Raw genomic sequence first — 17,406 nt, forward strand, 5'->3', positions numbered from 1 at the left:
GTAAACATTTATACTCCTGTAGTTTCAAAACTACATACATTTTCTTTCTTCTGTGGAAAACAAAAGATGGTTAGCAGAATACGTCAATAACAGAGACTGATAACATCTTCACATAGAAGGTGCTGGGAACTAGGACTTGTCATCATCATCTCTGTGGATTCCCAGTCTGTCCATTGTCTGAGGTGTGTGCAGTCCTCGGTCTCTCTTATGATCTCCTGTGAACCCAAGCTATGGTTTTACTCTCCTCATCTTCACTAAAGACTGATATATTGACTTTAATACTCACCTACCAGTACTATCTACTACACTTGCTGGGAATAAACTACTGTTGTGTTTTTCTTTTCCTCTGTGTGAGTCTCTTCCCGTAACATTTCCCTTTTTTTTGTGCACTTAAGGGTTGTTCTGTATTGCGATTAATTGCAGCGTGAAAGAACATCTTTACTTTTTTTAACACTTCAGTTCAAATTTTCTCCTTTATTTAAATCAAATTGCCTACAAAGCCCCATCTTTTTAAGATCTAAAAACTAATGATATAATACACAACACAGCCCCTAGCTCTTAAAAAATGAATAGACATTTACTTCATTCATGTGTTTGTATTCTGTGAATTGAGTGTATCATTTGTGAGCCCAGACTGCACCTGCAGTTGCATTATGTAATCAGCAGTCATTGCTGAAAGAAGGACCCACAGTTCAGTGTCTTCGACACATCTGTTACATAATAAAAGAGAGCTGTCAGAAAGAGGTTTACATCTTTCAAGGGGTGAGTTAGCAATTTGTAGTCTTAGTAAGTCTATCAACAAAATGACAAACTTGTTTTTGAATTCTATAGATAGATAAAAACTATCAATTATTTTACATAAAATTTTTTCACTCTCCTAAATCTCCAGTGTTCAATCAGAGGTTTAATTATTGACTGCTGTCATGCTGATTTACTGAGTGCAAGCAGAAACCAGACAGAAATACAAAGATGCCTACACAAGCACACAGAGAGAAATAATAAAGAGGTAACTGTCCAACTTCTCACTTCTGATCCTGTTTAGGGATATTGAATAACATAAAAATACAGTCGCCTTGACAATCACAGTCTGTCTGATTCACCTAAAGAAAACCAACTATTCACGTTCAGGTCTACATGAAAATAAAATAGATGTGTCAGTGACTCTAGGCATGCGTGAGTATCTGAATTATATGTTTTCCCCAAAATGCTTTCATTCCTGTCTATATAATATCAAAAGAGCAGATGAGAGCAAAAGAGTTGTTTTCCAGTCTCACTCTCATCCCTGTTCACTTTTTTAAAACTCTTTTTTTCGGTCATCAATTTCTCAGTAAGTTCATCTGTATGTGTGTGAGGGTTGAGGCAACCCAGAAGTAAATACGCCCTTCCATTGATCGATAGTCACTCTGACTCAAAGTCTCTGAGGTTCTGACTGATGAAGAGATGGAAGGAGTGAGGCAGCATGATATGTTGTGTAGAAAGTGTTAGATAAAAAGATTAAATTAAGGGTTCAGAAGAGACTAACTCATTTACAAATGCATTACAAACTGATAAGCAGTTATAAATGCATGAATAAAAAGGGTGATTTCAATACCTGCCAAATAGTGAGCATTTTTTTTACTTGCATGTTATGAATGCTTAACATATTTGTTCATACCCAGGACCCATTAAACTCAAAACCAGTTCCTGATTTATTTCATGATGCAGCAAAAACACACTATTATATTGATAGTGAGACTAAAGGGTGTTGAATTGATGGTTTTCAAATTTATACATTTACTATGTTGCTTACCAGAAGCTACTTAGTCTTACCAATGACCAGTTCATGATGCCCATTCACAGCAATGAGAAAAAAGTATATCTTTTGTTTATCAAGATGAAATGATCTAATGTTTTTATTTTATTTTTTATTGGGTCAATATTGGTTACCTGTGAACCTTAATGTGGAATGAACACCTTTGAGTCATTAATGAGAAATCATGCATTAAATGTGAACTTTTGTTGTTTTGAGGTTAGTATACATTTTTCACATGCTAATGATGGCTTAATATATATAACAGATTCAGTGTATATGTTTGGGTGTGTGAGGTCTCTGTGAGTGACACAGAGGACACTGTGATCTTGCCATTAGTGTGACATTCTCCTTGTGTGGAAAAAACTGGTCGATGCTCGCTCATTTACAGTGTCTCACGCACATTCACAGAGGCTCTAATTAAGGATGCACAGACTGTCTGGCCAGTTGTAGATCATTAGCCCTGCATGTGCTGGAGTCAGAACACAATTATCTGGCTGTGTAGTGCACTGGTCTCATAATTTGTGCTCCAGTTCACCCCATCCTCAAAGATCTGGGTAAAGCTGCCATGCATGGGAGGCCTCCCTAAATGTACAAAGATCAAAGAAATCCACACTTACATTTGTTGCTTGGAGGTCACAAAAATACGTGGAAAGAAGTGCACATGCAGAACGCTTTCGGATATTAACCCTTTCTCAATGCCATGTGCTACCAAACAACATTAAAACATGTATTACTGTAATACCCCTATCATCACAAAGTTCTTTTAAACAAATACATAAATCTCAAATCTATAACAAAGTACAGCAAGTACATTTATAAGTCATCCCAAATTATCCAAATACAACTATATCAACTAAATATACATATATAGCCTACCAATAATGATCTCATGACTCCAACAATAATTCTTAACATCAGTTTTTGTGTATACTAGGGCTGGGCGATATATCTAACGATACGATCATGCGCATCTAGTCAGTAAATCTGGTTCAGTGATCAACACTAAATCGCCATCACCTGCTTTCAAATGGAGTGGCATTTAATAGACCGAGCCATAGATCACTGACAAGCTACGATATATCGCATTCCTTAGGCGATTAATCTGGGATAATGAACATTTTAGGTTTAGGTTTTTTGCTTGACTGCAGAACAACTCATAGGAGCTGGTTTAGTGAATCAAAACATTCCCCAATTCTCAACCAAATCCAACAAGTTTTTATTAATATGTTAACACATTTTCCAGTTGTTTAGCAATGTTGTTTAATATATAGTTCTTAAGTGTACTAAAAGATACAGTAAGGAAACAGATCCAGGGCTGGAAACATTCTCTCTGATCCCAACTCACAGATCAGTTACAAAACACATTGCAGATGAGGCTTGGAGGGCAGCCTGGGGTTTAGAGTGTTTATGTGAATAGAGAGGAAGTAAATAATCCCTGGGTGAGTCTTGTTGATTTGCCCTAGCTCTCTCTTTCTCTGCTTCTTCATCCTCTCATATTTCTGTTGACTGATAATGTGCTTTCCTTGGAAGCATTGCTGCCTGGTATTCAAATCACACACTATTATTATTATAGCAAGACTTATTTACCATTTTATATGTGTGTGTGCTCAGCTGTTTGTGTGCTGGTGTATCATCCATCATGTCTCCCTGCGTTTTGTGGGTGCAGTAACAATTTGTCATGTCACACTCCTGCCAGTTTGATTTTGGCCCACCAGGCATACTTTCTCCCAGTCACGACTGCTCCCTCCTTTTCTCCCTCCTTCCATCCATCCATCCTCCCTCCTTCGTTCATTCACCCTCTCCGTCTCCATAACAACCAAAGGAGTTTAGCCTTGACAGTTCGGTGGAATGGGATCTTTTCTGAGCTGTGTTCAGTAATTCCTACTTACGCACACACACACTCTCTCAAGTGCAATGGCTCTGTCTCGCATTCACTGAGACTCTGAGGCAAAAGCCCTTGTAATTCCTCACCACTTCTCTGCAGCCTGTATTCCTCATCCATACCGCCTCTTTCACACACACAAACACAGAGTTTATGTATTTTAGATTATATTTGTGCTGACACCTGCTGAAGTGTTTGATCCGTGAGTGGGATGAGTTCATCTCTGAATACTGGGTCAGCATAATTCATACTTCTCCCGCTGAGACATGACACTACTGTTCCTGGTCTGCAGTGGTCAGTATCTATCTAAATCTTCTGTATCTTAAATTGCTAAAGAAATTCATGCTGGTTCTGATGGAAACGTGTCAGATTACAGTGTATTGCAGTTTTTATTTTTTTTTGCATATGGGGCTGCATAGCTGCATACCAGTCAGGGTGCCCATACTGACCCCTGTACACCTCTGAATGCGCCGACAGTGGGCACTTTTGGATGTTACACACTGGATGTTACTTTGACACGTACCACCTACCTATATTGTTGCAAACCATGTACACCTTTGACCAGCAGGATATTGCACCTTGCCTGCCACAAGGCAAAAATGGTTCAGGAATTGTTTGAGGAGAATAACAACAAGTTTGAGGTGTTGACTTGGCCTCTAAATTGCCAACATATCAATCCAATTGAACATTTGTGGATGTGCTGAACAAACAAGTCCGATCCGTGGAGGCTCCACCTCACATCTTACAGGACTTAAAGGATTTGCCAGATACCAGAGCACACCTTCAGGGGTCCAGTCCAACACAATATTAGGAAGGTGGTGATAATGTTATATATGTATACACAGGTACTTCTCAATAAATTAGAACATCGAGGAAAAGTTCATTTATTTCAACAATTCAACTCAAATTGCAAAAGGAGCCCCTACCAAGTACTGAGTACATGTACTTTCCAGAAGGCCAGATTTTTTTTTTACATTTGTTTTATGAAGTATTCTAATTAGTTGATATTGTGAATTGGTTTGTTAAATGTGAGCCAATATCATCACAATTAAAAGAATAAAAGACTTTGAATTTATTTAATACAGGAGTTTCACAATTTGAGTTGAATTACTGAAATAAATGGACTTTTCCTCGACATTCTAATTTGAGAAGCACCTGTGTGTGTGTGTGTGTGTGTGTATATATATATACAGGTCAAACTATTGGCCAAAAGATTGAATTTATACTTTTACAACTATTTATACTTTTTACAACTATCTGTTAAGTCTCTTATGCTCACAAGGTTGCATTTATTTGCTCAAAAATAGCAAAACAGTAATATTGGGAAATATTATTATAATAAAAAAAATATATATTTTTACTTGAATATACTTTAATAGATTACTTACTTCAGTATAACATGATCTTTCATGTAAAACTTTTCTAATATGCTGATTTGGTGCTTAGTTATTAATAATTTTTGGTGCTCGTGGTTTTGATTAATTAACTTTTGGGGCGGACAGTTGTAAGGGAAACAGGTTAGTTTTGCTCAAAGGGAATCATTTAAGATTTTAAAGGTAATTTGGACAGCATCACTGTTTTATGGCTGATCACGGAGTTGGCCAGCGATTCACTGAACGAGCCGTATAACGGAATCTGCACTGGATATTAACATCCAAAATATAGTGAAAACACTTAATTAGCACAGTAACAAGATCGGCAGTTTAAGACATTAACATTGAAAAATCGATTAACTAATCAAACACATAAACTCTCATAAATCATACACACTCATACATTCATACAAGTTAAAGAAAGAGAGAACGTGAGGAAAAAATTAGTTTAGTCTACACAGTCATTGCCAAATGGTTAGGGAGTCTGATTCATAACCCAAATGTCATGGATTACAGCAAGGTTCCTCAAATCTTGCCCGGAGAGCCAAAGCACTGCAGAGTTTATTTCCAGCCCCGATCAAACTCTACCACCCTCTGAATTTCTAATGATCCTGTGGACAATGATTATATGCTCAGGTGTATTTGATTATATTAAGAGCTAAACTCTGGGTTAAATGCAGAGTACACATTCTGAGAATGGGACACTTGACTACATACATTTCACATAATATTTTTGATTCTTTGATGAAGGATTTTTTTTTTTTTTTTATCTCACACACACCAAATATTTGAATATAATGTATCATGGTTTCAATAAAAATATGCAGCAAAACTGTTTTCAAATTGAATAATAATAAGAAATGTTTTTTGAGCACCAAATCAACATATTAAAATGATTTCTGAAGTATCATGTGATACTAAAGACTAGAGTAATGGCTGCTGAAAATATCCTATATTATTTTGTAAAATGGTTCAGGTTTCATCTAGCCAAAAGCTACAAGGATTCATCATAAGGAATTCATAAGTTATCTACTGAATTCATATCCAGACACTCTTGTGAAAGGGCTCGAATTAAAGGTGTTATTTATGTATTTCCTTTGGGTTTGTATGCTGGGAGAGAAGAATGAGAGCCCTTTCAAAGGTTCTGCGGTTGTTTTATTGCCATTGCTGTTGAAGGTCATGTAGTTTCAGCAGTATGAGTCAGCATTCTGCTCCTCCAGTGGCCCATCATGCACCTGGACACGTTCACCTTTAGTTAAGGAAATTCTGAACAAAAAATGGCAAATCAGTTTCATTCGGTTTTCATTCATGATTTTCCATTCATCTAATTTGTCTGTAAAATCATGGAGGCAACGAGAGACAATGCAGGGACACAAACTTCCAACAAAAGTGATTTATCATACAAAGTGAAAAATATTGACTTTATCAACATCATAATATGCATTAAGACAGGGTTACCCAAACTGGGGTAAATTAAAGTACTGCAGGGGGTTTATAAATAAAATAAAGATAAGACAAGATAAAAACAAAATAAAACACCTAACATCTGAAATATTTTATTAGTCTCATAAGTGGCATAGAGATGCTTTTGTCCCCAAATTCAGAAGCATAGATTATAAGTTTATTTACATGACCATTCTATATTGTGCTTTCTGTATTCAATATGACACACAGTAGATTTTTTTTTTTAGAAAAGAAAACTTTAAAAAGAAAAAGGAATTAGGGAAAATCAATAGATTATTAGAATAATTTACTGCCATTGTTTCATTTAAAGTAACTGCAATCTGATGAAAAGCATTTTACAATATGTTATATAATCTAATTACAAGTACTTCATTTTTGGAATCTGGTTGTGTAATCCAGATTACATGTAAAACACTGTATGTAATTAAGTAGATACACCTTGAAAATACAAGTCTGCATCTCTCAAGTAAAAATACACCCCTGGCTCTCTCTGCTCTCTGGTTCATTTCTGCTGATCTGAGACCAGTTTTCCTTTTTCATTCATTTATCTGAATGGATGACACAGTACCTTAATTAGCATTTTTAGGTCCTACTCAAATGAATCTCCTGAGCTTGTGATGACAGTCTCTGGGGAAACACGCCTGTGAATGAGAGGCTGTGTTGTGTGTCAAAAAACATCAAAAACGTGTAGTTTTTGTGCACAAATGCAACATGACTATCATGCAAAGTGTGTCATCAGCGAGTTTTATTTAATACCTCAAGGCACAGCTGTGTGTGTGTGTGTGTGGCCTTAGCCTGGTTTCATCTTATTTTCATCCATTTAATAATTTATTTCTTTGTCGAGACAGTCATCGGCTGCTTGGAATACCAAAAAGTCAGAGAGCTGACCTCACGTTCTTCAGGTCTCGTACATCTCACATCACCCTAATATTTCATCAGCTTCCTCCATCAAATAAACTGCTGACAGACTCAGTGTTCTCTCATTTTCTTTATCTCTTTTTAGTCCTTTCCCTTTGCCTTTATCTCTCTCTCTCTCTTTCATTTACACCGGTTTATGACCATGTCAGTTCCAAAGGTTCTCCAGTCAGACAATCTTCCAATTCTACCTGCACTTATATATACTTTTTCTGTTTCTTTCCTGTTTTTTCTCACTTTTAAATTCTCCACTCCCCAGTTTCATTCAAGCTTTATTGGTAAGACAAATGACAGCAATTTTGTACTGCCAAAGATGTAGCAGTTAAGACAATAACCTCCCTGCTTTATTCACTTGCTCTCTTTCTCAGCAAGGACACAGCAATCCTTCATTCGTCGTTTCATGATATACTGCCGCATTTAAAATGCATTTCCCTTACATCTGAGAACTATATAAAAAAAAATCCCAGCGTGCACACACACACACACACACACACACATACAATCTGAGCTGATCCACAGCTTGATCTCACAGTTCCCACAGAGCTGGACGGGACAGGGTGGGGACTTGTGTCTGACTGCAGGAGGTGCTCTCTTATGTGGACGTGACTTGTCTTTTCAGATACTAGCTTTGTTCCAAAACCCAATGAGTTGCCCACATATATAGCATTTAATGGATTGATCCACCTTAAAAATGTATATTTCATCAACATTGTTTTACAGTCATATTGTTAACCTGTATCCTGTTATTTTCTGTATCATGTATTTTTTAAAGATGAACTGGAAGGAATAGATGGAAAAAAGCATTCCTCTTCTTTGCATTTCGCCTCTGTTCTAACTAGCTTGTTTTAGTTGTCTTTAAAGCCTTTAAAACCTTCATGCTTTAAAACACTTAAATCTATAGCATTTTACACTTTCAAACAAGTTAACATTCAATGTCTTGACAGACACTGGTTAAAAATGACAGTAGAATTTCTTAAAATATCAATTGATTTTATTTCTACTTAAATTCTAATCATTTTAAATGAGTTATTCATTTGATTGTTTTTATTTTATTGTCAATGAAATATGAAGAATATTTTGCTTTTGAGTATTTAGATGCAAGTTACAGTCCAATATAATATTTATGTGTTCAATCCATTTAATCAAATAGCATGTTGCATTTAAACTTATATATAGTTTACCTAATACTTGTATATGTGTGTACTTTTATGCTTAAAAAAACTGTTGATAGATTCTTGTCTTAGCTCTTTTTTGACAATATTCTTTCCTTTTTTTGCGCAGACAGGTGTGAAGACAGATCTGTCTGATGGGTTTACACACACACACACACACACACACAGACTTTTCACAATTCCTGTCACTTTGATTTCCCACTCTCATACCTGTCCTCTCACTTTTGACATTTCTCTCTTTGCCTCAGGATGACATTTTCTTTAACTGTCACACGTGTATATCTCTACATTTCCTTTGCGTTCCAAATATCTTTTTAATGATCAATTATTAATCTTCAATACATTCAATGTATCTTGTACATAAATTTGACTAATTTACTAAACACGACTGCCTCTTTGCATCTTTATTTTGAGTGCATGTGTGAGTGACCATTTTTTCCACTCTTGAGTCTCATAAGGCTACATGAACCCTATAACGAGGTAATTTAGTATTTATAGTACGTGTGGGTGTACTACACGTTGTTACTAACACATGTTCTGAGAAACCTGGAGCACTGACACATCCGTGTTGTATTCAGTGGACTGATGTTGATGCTAGGAATAGAGCTTTCACTCATTTTGCCACCAGTCCAAAAGAAACAGAACATTCTGGGCCTTTTTGACATTCCAAGCCTTGGCAGCCCCCCCCACAGGTTTTGTGAGGATAGAGTTCTTTTGATGTCATTAACCAATGGACTTTAACTTTGATGACTGCCTTCAATTAAGAAAAAAGGAGGGAGGAAAATATAGCATTAAATGAAATCTTCTGTTCACCAAAAACAGTTTAAAGTAATTGTTTATATACTTTAGTTGATTCATGCAATGCTGAATTTTCAGTAGCCTTTGTTGCAGTCTTTAGTGCCACATGATACTTCAGAGACCATTCTAGTACGCTGATTTGGTGCTCAAGAAACATTTATTATTATAATCAGAGCAATGAAAATGGTTGTGCTGCTTAATATTATTATAAAACTTTTTTCAGGATTCTATTCTAAGAAATCTCTTGTAATATTATAAATGGCTTTACTGCTAATTGTGATCCCTTTAATGCATTCTTGTGGAATAAAAGTATTTTAATTTATTAAAAACAAACCAAAAAAAGTAGATTGGCAGCTTGTTTCCCGAGAAAATATTACATGTATGTACATTACATCATCGCTCTCTTTTTCACTAATGCTAATCACTAGCATTGATTTGACTGTGACGTAAAACCTCTGACTCAGACTTCCTAACACAGTAAATAACATTAAAATGGACATTGCTCCATCAGATGTAATGAATAAAGATTAGCTAATTGACATAGGAGACATACTATATTTCTTTCTCTGAATTGGATGTTTTATAGTAATACACAAATACATCACTTCCACCGTTGTGCTCACAGTGAAGAAAACAACATTCTGTCTCATACTCCACTGGAACTGAACTAACACACATACACATTTATATAGACACACAGACAGACACATGCACACACGCTCACATTCACACACACGCTGCATGCGGTCCTGGTCAGTTTGTGCAGTCGTCCTGCATTAACACATCTGTCTCTGCATGTTTGTGCCTAATTTAGGCTGCTTCCACACCTTGTTAACATTCAAAAACCTCAGGCAAAAAACACAACAACGAACCAATGTCGAGAAATCAAGTATAAAAGGAAGAAAATAAATGAATTTTAACATCTGAATAAACATAAGATAAAAGCATCTTTTAAAAAATAAAACAGATCATTCGGTTAATTTACATCATCATCACATTACCAGGATTTTCTTTAATTTTATCGCATAATGGATTATTATTATCAGTGGGTAGAGAAGAACAGCAATAGCAACATGACATTCGGTACTGCACAAAGTGGTGATCGATCAGGTTTTGAATGAAGCATGAAGAAAAAGCGGCATCGGGCATCTGAGACAGTCTTTGGAATCATTAATTGGCAGGGTTCAGATGGTGCCTCCCCCTTTAGAAGAAGCCCCGCCCCAATGATATGAATTGTATGAGATCAGCTGATTGACAGAAGACATTACTCGCGTTAAGTCCACAGTTCAAATCCTGCACACTCAACTATGAATTTCTGATTACAGTTCCTGGGCATCTGTGGGCATGGGACCCAACAGAGCTAGTCTTCGGACAGCGCGTGCCACTTCGCGATCTGTCGCCGCGGGTGGTCACAGATCTCGCGCCAGTGCTCGCCAGCAGTGCCAGGGGACGAGGTGCCCAAGAGGAGCCGGCCAATGACAGGTGTACGGGACATCCTGTCGGAGTCCAGCAGGAGGAGCTCCACGCTGGTGTCTCGCAGGCCACCTTCCGAGGGCAGGTCGAAAACGAAGAGCTCGTTGAAGACGGGGTTGGGGGTGCACTTTTTCACGTGTGTCTTCTTCTTACACACTCGCTTCTTCCCCTGGAACAGGTTTACCTTTACATAAGGGTCTAAAAAAAAAGACGGGAGGAAGAGAAATATACAGAGTGAGACAGAAATCAATACTTCAGGAAAAGATACATTATGCAGTGGGAGATCACACCCCTGCTGGACAAATTGTTTTGTGAATGGACAATACAGCTTAAGAAATGTTAATCATGGTTATTATGTTTGACCAAACTGAAACCATAAAAAAACAACGATTACTTGAAATTAAATAAATGTAAAATTAAACAAATGTGTAAAAATATATTATTAATTTAAAAATGTATCACTTTTATTTAGTTTTACTTGACGTATTAAAATAACTGATAAACTGAAATAATTATATGTAGACAGAAAATGAATAAAAATGATAAAACAATAAAATTACAAAAACAAATACAATTAAAATGGAAAATATAAAAAATTAAAAAGGCTAAATATGAATGAAAACTTTGGCAGTACCTCAGTGGTGCTAAAATAATACTGGTACTAATAATATATAATATATAATAATAATAAAAAAAAGATCAGAGGTTCTCAACCAAGGGTAGGGTCCTTGGCAAATTTTCAAGGAGAACACAGGATGATCTAATATTATTTAAATGTATATATGTCACAGTCATGGACTTTCTGTTCCTGTTCTGTTCCTAATGTTTGAAGATTTGTGTTGGATGTGCCCTTTTTCTCCCGTGATCATTAAAAGAACTCTTTAGATATATATTCTTCCTCATACGTTTCATTTACACACCAACATGTGTGACAATATATTATTATTACTTGAATTAATATGAATTGGTATTGTTATTGATATATTAAAACAATCTAACTTCATTCAAATGAAACAATCAAAATGTAAACTGCAGTTATTATTATTATTTCCCTCCATAAGTATTGTTTTTCCAAAAAAAGACAGCTTCTATCTGATCTCACCTGAGGGTCCATTGGAGTCAGTCTTGGGCAGATGGCGGGCTTTCAGTACCACCACAGTCAGAGTACTTGTGGTTGACTGATAACACAGGGACAGAAGTAGCTCTCCTCGACCAGCACTCCTCTAACATTACAGATAAAGATGAAAAAAGAAAGACATTTATTTATGTTTTTGTCTGGTCTGGACACAATTAACATCACAAAGCCCAAAACTTTTTCTTTTTTTAAATTTCTTTTATAATTTCACATTTGGGAAACTAACCCTGAGCAAGTAAGAGAAGACAACTTCTAAGTGCATTAATGTTACGAGAAACTGACTGTGAATCATTCCCTTGGCACAACACCAATGCATGACTCCAGTTATGTGTGAACACGGCAACATGTTGCCTTGGCAACACATCAGCGGGGTTCTGCTGCTGCCACGGCGATGACTTGGAACGTCTCTCAACCAATGAGGCATAATTATGTGTGTTTAACTATATGCAGCCGCAGTCACCAGTGAAAGATAATAGCTTCCCTTTCAGCTCAAATGGAGTGAATTCTTACTGTATGTGCATCACAGTAAATTGTGTTGCCAAAACAAGATTTTGTCAAAGATTATGACTTACTGTTACTATTCTGTTCACTATTCTTTTAATAAGGTAAGTGGGCTTTCAGTTTGTATCAAAGTTTTTGTTTATACATTTAGAAGGGCATTAAATGTGACAAGAAAATTGCTAAAAGGTTAGTTCTATCAGCCTAAATATATGGAGTCAGTCTGTAAAAGCAGAAAAAATAGAGTCATGTGTGGTCCATTAGTGGGTCAATTAAAAATTTACAACCTTTGGGCCTTAAGATGGATGGCAAAGATTATTGACCCAGTGGATAAACCGATACCATTAATTGTCTCTTTTTCCAGGCCTGGGAATGTCATTGACTGTCCGCAGTAAGCACGACCAACTACTGACTGTCTATACAGTCGCATGAGCTGGGACGGGTGTGTTAAGACCAAAAAAAAAAAAAAACTAAATTCTGCCAACTCTTCCAAAGGTACATGCATTTGCTTCCATATTATACTCATGTATATATATATATATATATATATATAAAACTTGGTTGTTATAAACAGTTCTTATATATACATGTATATGTATGCATATTTTGTAGTATGTATTGTGTGAAACATTTCATCAAAAGACATATAATTAAAGCTATTCTTACCTTGACGTTCCTTTTAATAATGTCTCGACTCATGAGGATGCGCCCCTCAGACAGGTTAATGTCCGTCAGAGGAACGAGGGTCTCTCCGATCACTTCATCTCGTGAAAAGCGGTCGAAACTCAGCACCATGAAATGCAAAGCCAGTTGGGAAACCCGTGCATATGGGATTCCATAGAAGCTGAAGGTCTCGTCGAAGACTGGGTCAAGAGTCTTCCTCAAAACACGTGTCTTCACCTTGTGCTTCTTCTCAGGCAGCAAGGTCAGCTTGATATAGGGGTCAGAGGTCAATGATTGTTCATCCGTGGGAGACAATCCATGTGCCTCCTTAATGTGAACCATGAAAGCCTTCTTCTCAAAGTTGTACTCAACCGAAAAGTGGAGGGTTCCGAGGCCACCCTCTTTGTCCTGAGATTTCTCCACAGCCGGTGTTGGTGTCTGACTGGACAGAATGCTTTCTGGAGTGCTAGCCTCCTGATTATCACCTGGCCCAGAACCAGCCTGAAGAGATGGGATGTCCAGGTCTGGGGAACTACGCACTTTGAGTTGGAGGGTTGGTGGCTTGGAAGTGAAGTTCCCATTAAGATCTCGTTTCTCCAGGTCCAGATGGAGCTCTGGCCGTCCACTGCTGGGACTGAGGGTCTGTTTTCCATTGGCTTCTGATGTCTTTTCTCCTCCGAAATTCTTCTTTCCATTCAGACTCTCAGGATAGATGTCAACCCCCTTCAGCATGTGGACAAACTTATAGGGTGGGGTCTTGTTGCTAGCCTTGTTGGCTTTGCGCTGACAGCAAATCCATGCAAAGATGGAGACGCTGAAGACCAGGCCAAACACACTCACCACCGCCACGCTCACAGGAACCTCCACTAATGAATAAAACAGGACAATTGAGAAAGAAAATCAATCATTTATTTACTTCTTTTATAGATGTATGTAGACTTACTTTTGCCGTGACATATTAAAATACCTTCAACCAGGAAAATATTACATAGATCTTATAAAGTTATTTGCATCTGTGTTGATGATGTCAGCAGCTATAACATAACAATGTGACACCCAAAATAAAAATAATGGCAGTCTTTCGTTCCCAAACAAGGTCTCAGAGGGCACTTTCTGATAAATCGTGTCAGAGATTACTATTATATCATTTACATAGAACTGTATATTTCGAGTGCAGTTCAGTAGTGTCTGTGAATCCGAAAATGTCCGTTTTCGTGGTGGGTGCAGCACCTCTCCAGTCAATAAGCTAAGGTGCCCTGTCAGCGTTTTGTCTTCCTCTCAGAAAACAAATCAAATACTCTTCTATGACTAACGTTATCACCGAAAGCTTCAGACAAACATTCTAACGCGTTTCAAACATTTTCATACACTAGTGATGTCATAAGCTAGACTAGAGCACGCGCCTGTTATGCTCGCGCATCAGGGAAACGCTGCGATACTGTTGCTGAGCCACGTTTCCAAAAATATAACAACAATTCACAAATACGATTTGTTCACCGAAAACGATCAAAAAACTATTATTTACTCACCTATATGTGCTTCTTCTGTCGTCAGTGGTGCCATTGTGCACGCGCTCTGTCCAAGGTCCTGAAAAGATGCTTTGGCTCGCGCTGCCTCTCACGATTCTTCACTGCGCGTTAAACTCGCCCGTCTTTGGCTTCAGGCGGAGAGAGACACAAGACTGAATAATTTAATGGTTGTAGTAGATTAAAAATTTAAGCCTGTTTCTTGTTTTTATCTAAAATAAAACAGAATAAGCAAGATTTTCCTCACCCGCCCAGTGCTGATACTCTCTGCGCTATAAGTCTGACAAGCGACGCCTCTCCAGTCCCCTCCCCTCCGGTGAGTTCATCGCTTCTGACGCACTTCTGACCAACTGCCCTGAGCACTGATACCGAACACACTCCTGTTAATCATTGTGAATGCCCAGGGTTTATGGTGTCTGTGCTATCTGAAGAGGTCCAGGTGATATGGTCTTTGTTGTGGTTTTGTTAACGGGAAGGACTGAGCTGATGACTCTTAATTTTATTTGTTAAAGTGCACACAGGTTCACAAATCACAGGCCCATCACACTATTTGAAACGATTAGTAAATTAACTTTTTTATGTTTCCTGGAAGTGACATTTGATCATAATAACGTGGGTAATAAAAAGCTTTCATTATTAATCTGAAGTTGTATTTTATATGCAGGGAGTCTGTGTTTAATCAACAAAGATTGTAATCTCTGCTTTTTTATTGAAGCACACAAACATTAAAACATATGGAATCACAAATTTGATTTTATTATTTTAATCTACTGACTCTCTTAGTTCCTATTCATATATATAAAAAATACAATTTAAAACAATCAACAGAAGCTCCAGCTACTCTATTAGCAACCAAACTATTTTGCAGGTAAGCAGATTGGTTGAACACAGTCTTCCATGTTGCAGAATTTATAGTAATTTTAGCCTGAAGCAATATATGCTCAAGGGCAAGGCTCATAGCTCACTCTCTGACTCAATCAGTAGCCTTTTGATTAGCAAAACTACCATTGACTTTAGTCAGGGTACACATTCTATTTCATTTTTGTGCAAGAAAACCAGGCTGTGAGGGACAGATGTAAAATCTGGTGTTATTGTAACAACATATGTTTTCCAGAATTTTTTACATTTTTATTTTTGTATTTTCAGTGTTGCATTAGCTGAGCATTAAAAAAAAAATATTAACAGCATTCAAAAAAAAAAAAAAAAAAAAAAAAACACTAATTAGCAAAAATATTTGGCGTGTACACTGACTCCACATCAGACACATCTACTTCATTTTAGAATGGTATCAGTTTTATTGTGGTGTGGGAAATGTATCAATGAAACTGTTCTTTTACAGATAAAAGCACTTTCATGTTTATGCAATAATTTGCTTATATCTTGATAGTGTTTTAGACAGAGATATTTTTTTAGATCTGTGGTCAATATCTCAAGTGTGGTCTATCAATACCAGGTAGTATATTGTACAAATGTAGAATGACTTCAGTATAATTTCACTTTGAACATAAGTTCCACATTGTTACATTCGACTCCACCAGTTGGGATGAAAGTAACACATAGGTGGGTCAGAAGTAAGTGTTACTCTTGGTTTTATATACAACACATGACTATGACTTTGTTTATATGTAACTGCAACCATACTGACATATTTTTTTCCTTTATCTTTGCAAAAAATTATTAAATTACATTTTCATTTGAAATTTCAGTTTAATCAAATGTTTCAAAAGTAACCCGGGAGTACAAATTTTTATTGTTTAGAATATTTGATTTATTGGCAATGTCAGTCCATTTTATAAAACATTTTTTCAACAATATGAACATTTAAATGTAGTTAAATTAGCATAATATAAATTCTCAACATCATGTAACAGTAGTTTCCATCCAGTTGTTTTTATGTGTAAATTCAAAACGTGCATAAAAACATCTGGATGGAAACTCTTCAAATTCATAGGTGGAGGTGGAAAAGCTATATGTCTAAAACCTAAATGGTACTAAGGTAAATGGAAACAGATTGAGTGAATAAATGTTGACATATTCCTGACTGTTATGTCCAGAAACGCCCTTTCATAAACATCTGGCTGATTCAGACCTCTGTCTATGATTCTGATCCTCCATCTTGGCATATTCTGTTGGTATAATATGACATAAACATTTTAATTTGAGCCGCAACACACAGAAACTCATCTCATTAGCAGTGGGACAAAAGAAACACTTGTCACTGTAGCGAGACTAAAGTAACAAGTGTTACTTTCGTCCTCAAAGAAACTCTTGACATTTAAACATGATTTACTTTTATACTGAAATATAAACTTTAGGATGTGTTACAGCTTTAATTTACCTTTAGACATGCAGAGCACATGTAATCTGTATTACATAATTATTCCAAAAATGAATTAAATTACATTTTAAAATTCTCTGAATCAGACTATAGTTACTTTTTTACTGATTACATGTAATTCACACAATAGCAATAAATTATTTATAATTTATTATAATTTATTGATTTTCCCTAATTTCTCTTTTTCGTCTTTTACATTTGGGTTTCTTAGCATATCAACATTAACCAACATCAGCTTCTGATGAACACGTGAATTTTTTTTTTTTTATTTAATCATGTATTATTTTGTCTTTGGAAGACTTTTTTGTTTTTGTTTGTCAGCCAAACCCCTCTCACCTAATATATTTACTTAAATTAGCACTGAGATTTTAAAATAA

The 17,406-nt window shown here is 36.5% G+C and overlaps 1 protein-coding gene across 3 annotated transcripts; it reads right to left on the minus strand.

Annotated features, from left to right (window-relative positions):
- Positions 1–9,723: 9,723 nt before the first annotated feature.
- LOC113052134 (synaptotagmin-4-like) lies at positions 9,724–15,047 on the minus strand. 3 transcript variants are annotated; one of them, XM_026216477.1, is made up of 5 exons: positions 14,939–15,047; positions 14,695–14,822; positions 13,169–14,031; positions 11,972–12,092; positions 9,724–11,067 (listed from the first exon to the last, which is right to left on the minus strand). In XM_026216477.1, the coding sequence occupies exons 2-5, from the start codon at positions 14,726–14,728 to the stop codon at positions 10,757–10,759; spliced, it is 1,329 nt and encodes a 442-aa protein (XP_026072262.1). In that variant the 5' UTR covers positions 14,729–14,822; positions 14,939–15,047; the 3' UTR covers positions 9,724–10,756. The 3 variants fall into 3 exon arrangements, with proteins under 3 accessions (XP_026072262.1, XP_026072263.1, XP_026072261.1); XM_026216478.1 differs by having other exon boundaries at positions 14,695–14,846; positions 14,939–15,006; XM_026216476.1 differs by having other exon boundaries at positions 14,695–15,005.
- Positions 15,048–17,406: the final 2,359 nt, after the last annotated feature.

The sequence above is a fragment of the Carassius auratus genome, chromosome 32 (assembly GCF_003368295.1).
Source record: "Carassius auratus strain Wakin chromosome 32, ASM336829v1, whole genome shotgun sequence".
NCBI lineage: Eukaryota > Metazoa > Chordata > Actinopteri > Cypriniformes > Cyprinidae > Carassius > Carassius auratus.

What these genes read in the sequence shown, in the direction of transcription:
- LOC113052134 (XM_026216477.1), bottom strand. Translation starts at nt 14,728, where the DNA reads ATGGCACCACTGACGACAGAAGAAGCACATATAG. An exon ending in GACAGAAGAAGCACATATAG is followed by an intron (nt 14,032 to 14,694) that starts GTGAGTAAATAA and finishes TTTATTCATTAG; the next exon opens with TGGAGGTTCCTGTGAGCGTG. An exon ending in TTATTAAAAGGAACGTCAAG is followed by an intron (nt 12,093 to 13,168) that starts GTAAGAATAGCT and finishes CTGTAATGTTAG; the next exon opens with AGGAGTGCTGGTCGAGGAGA.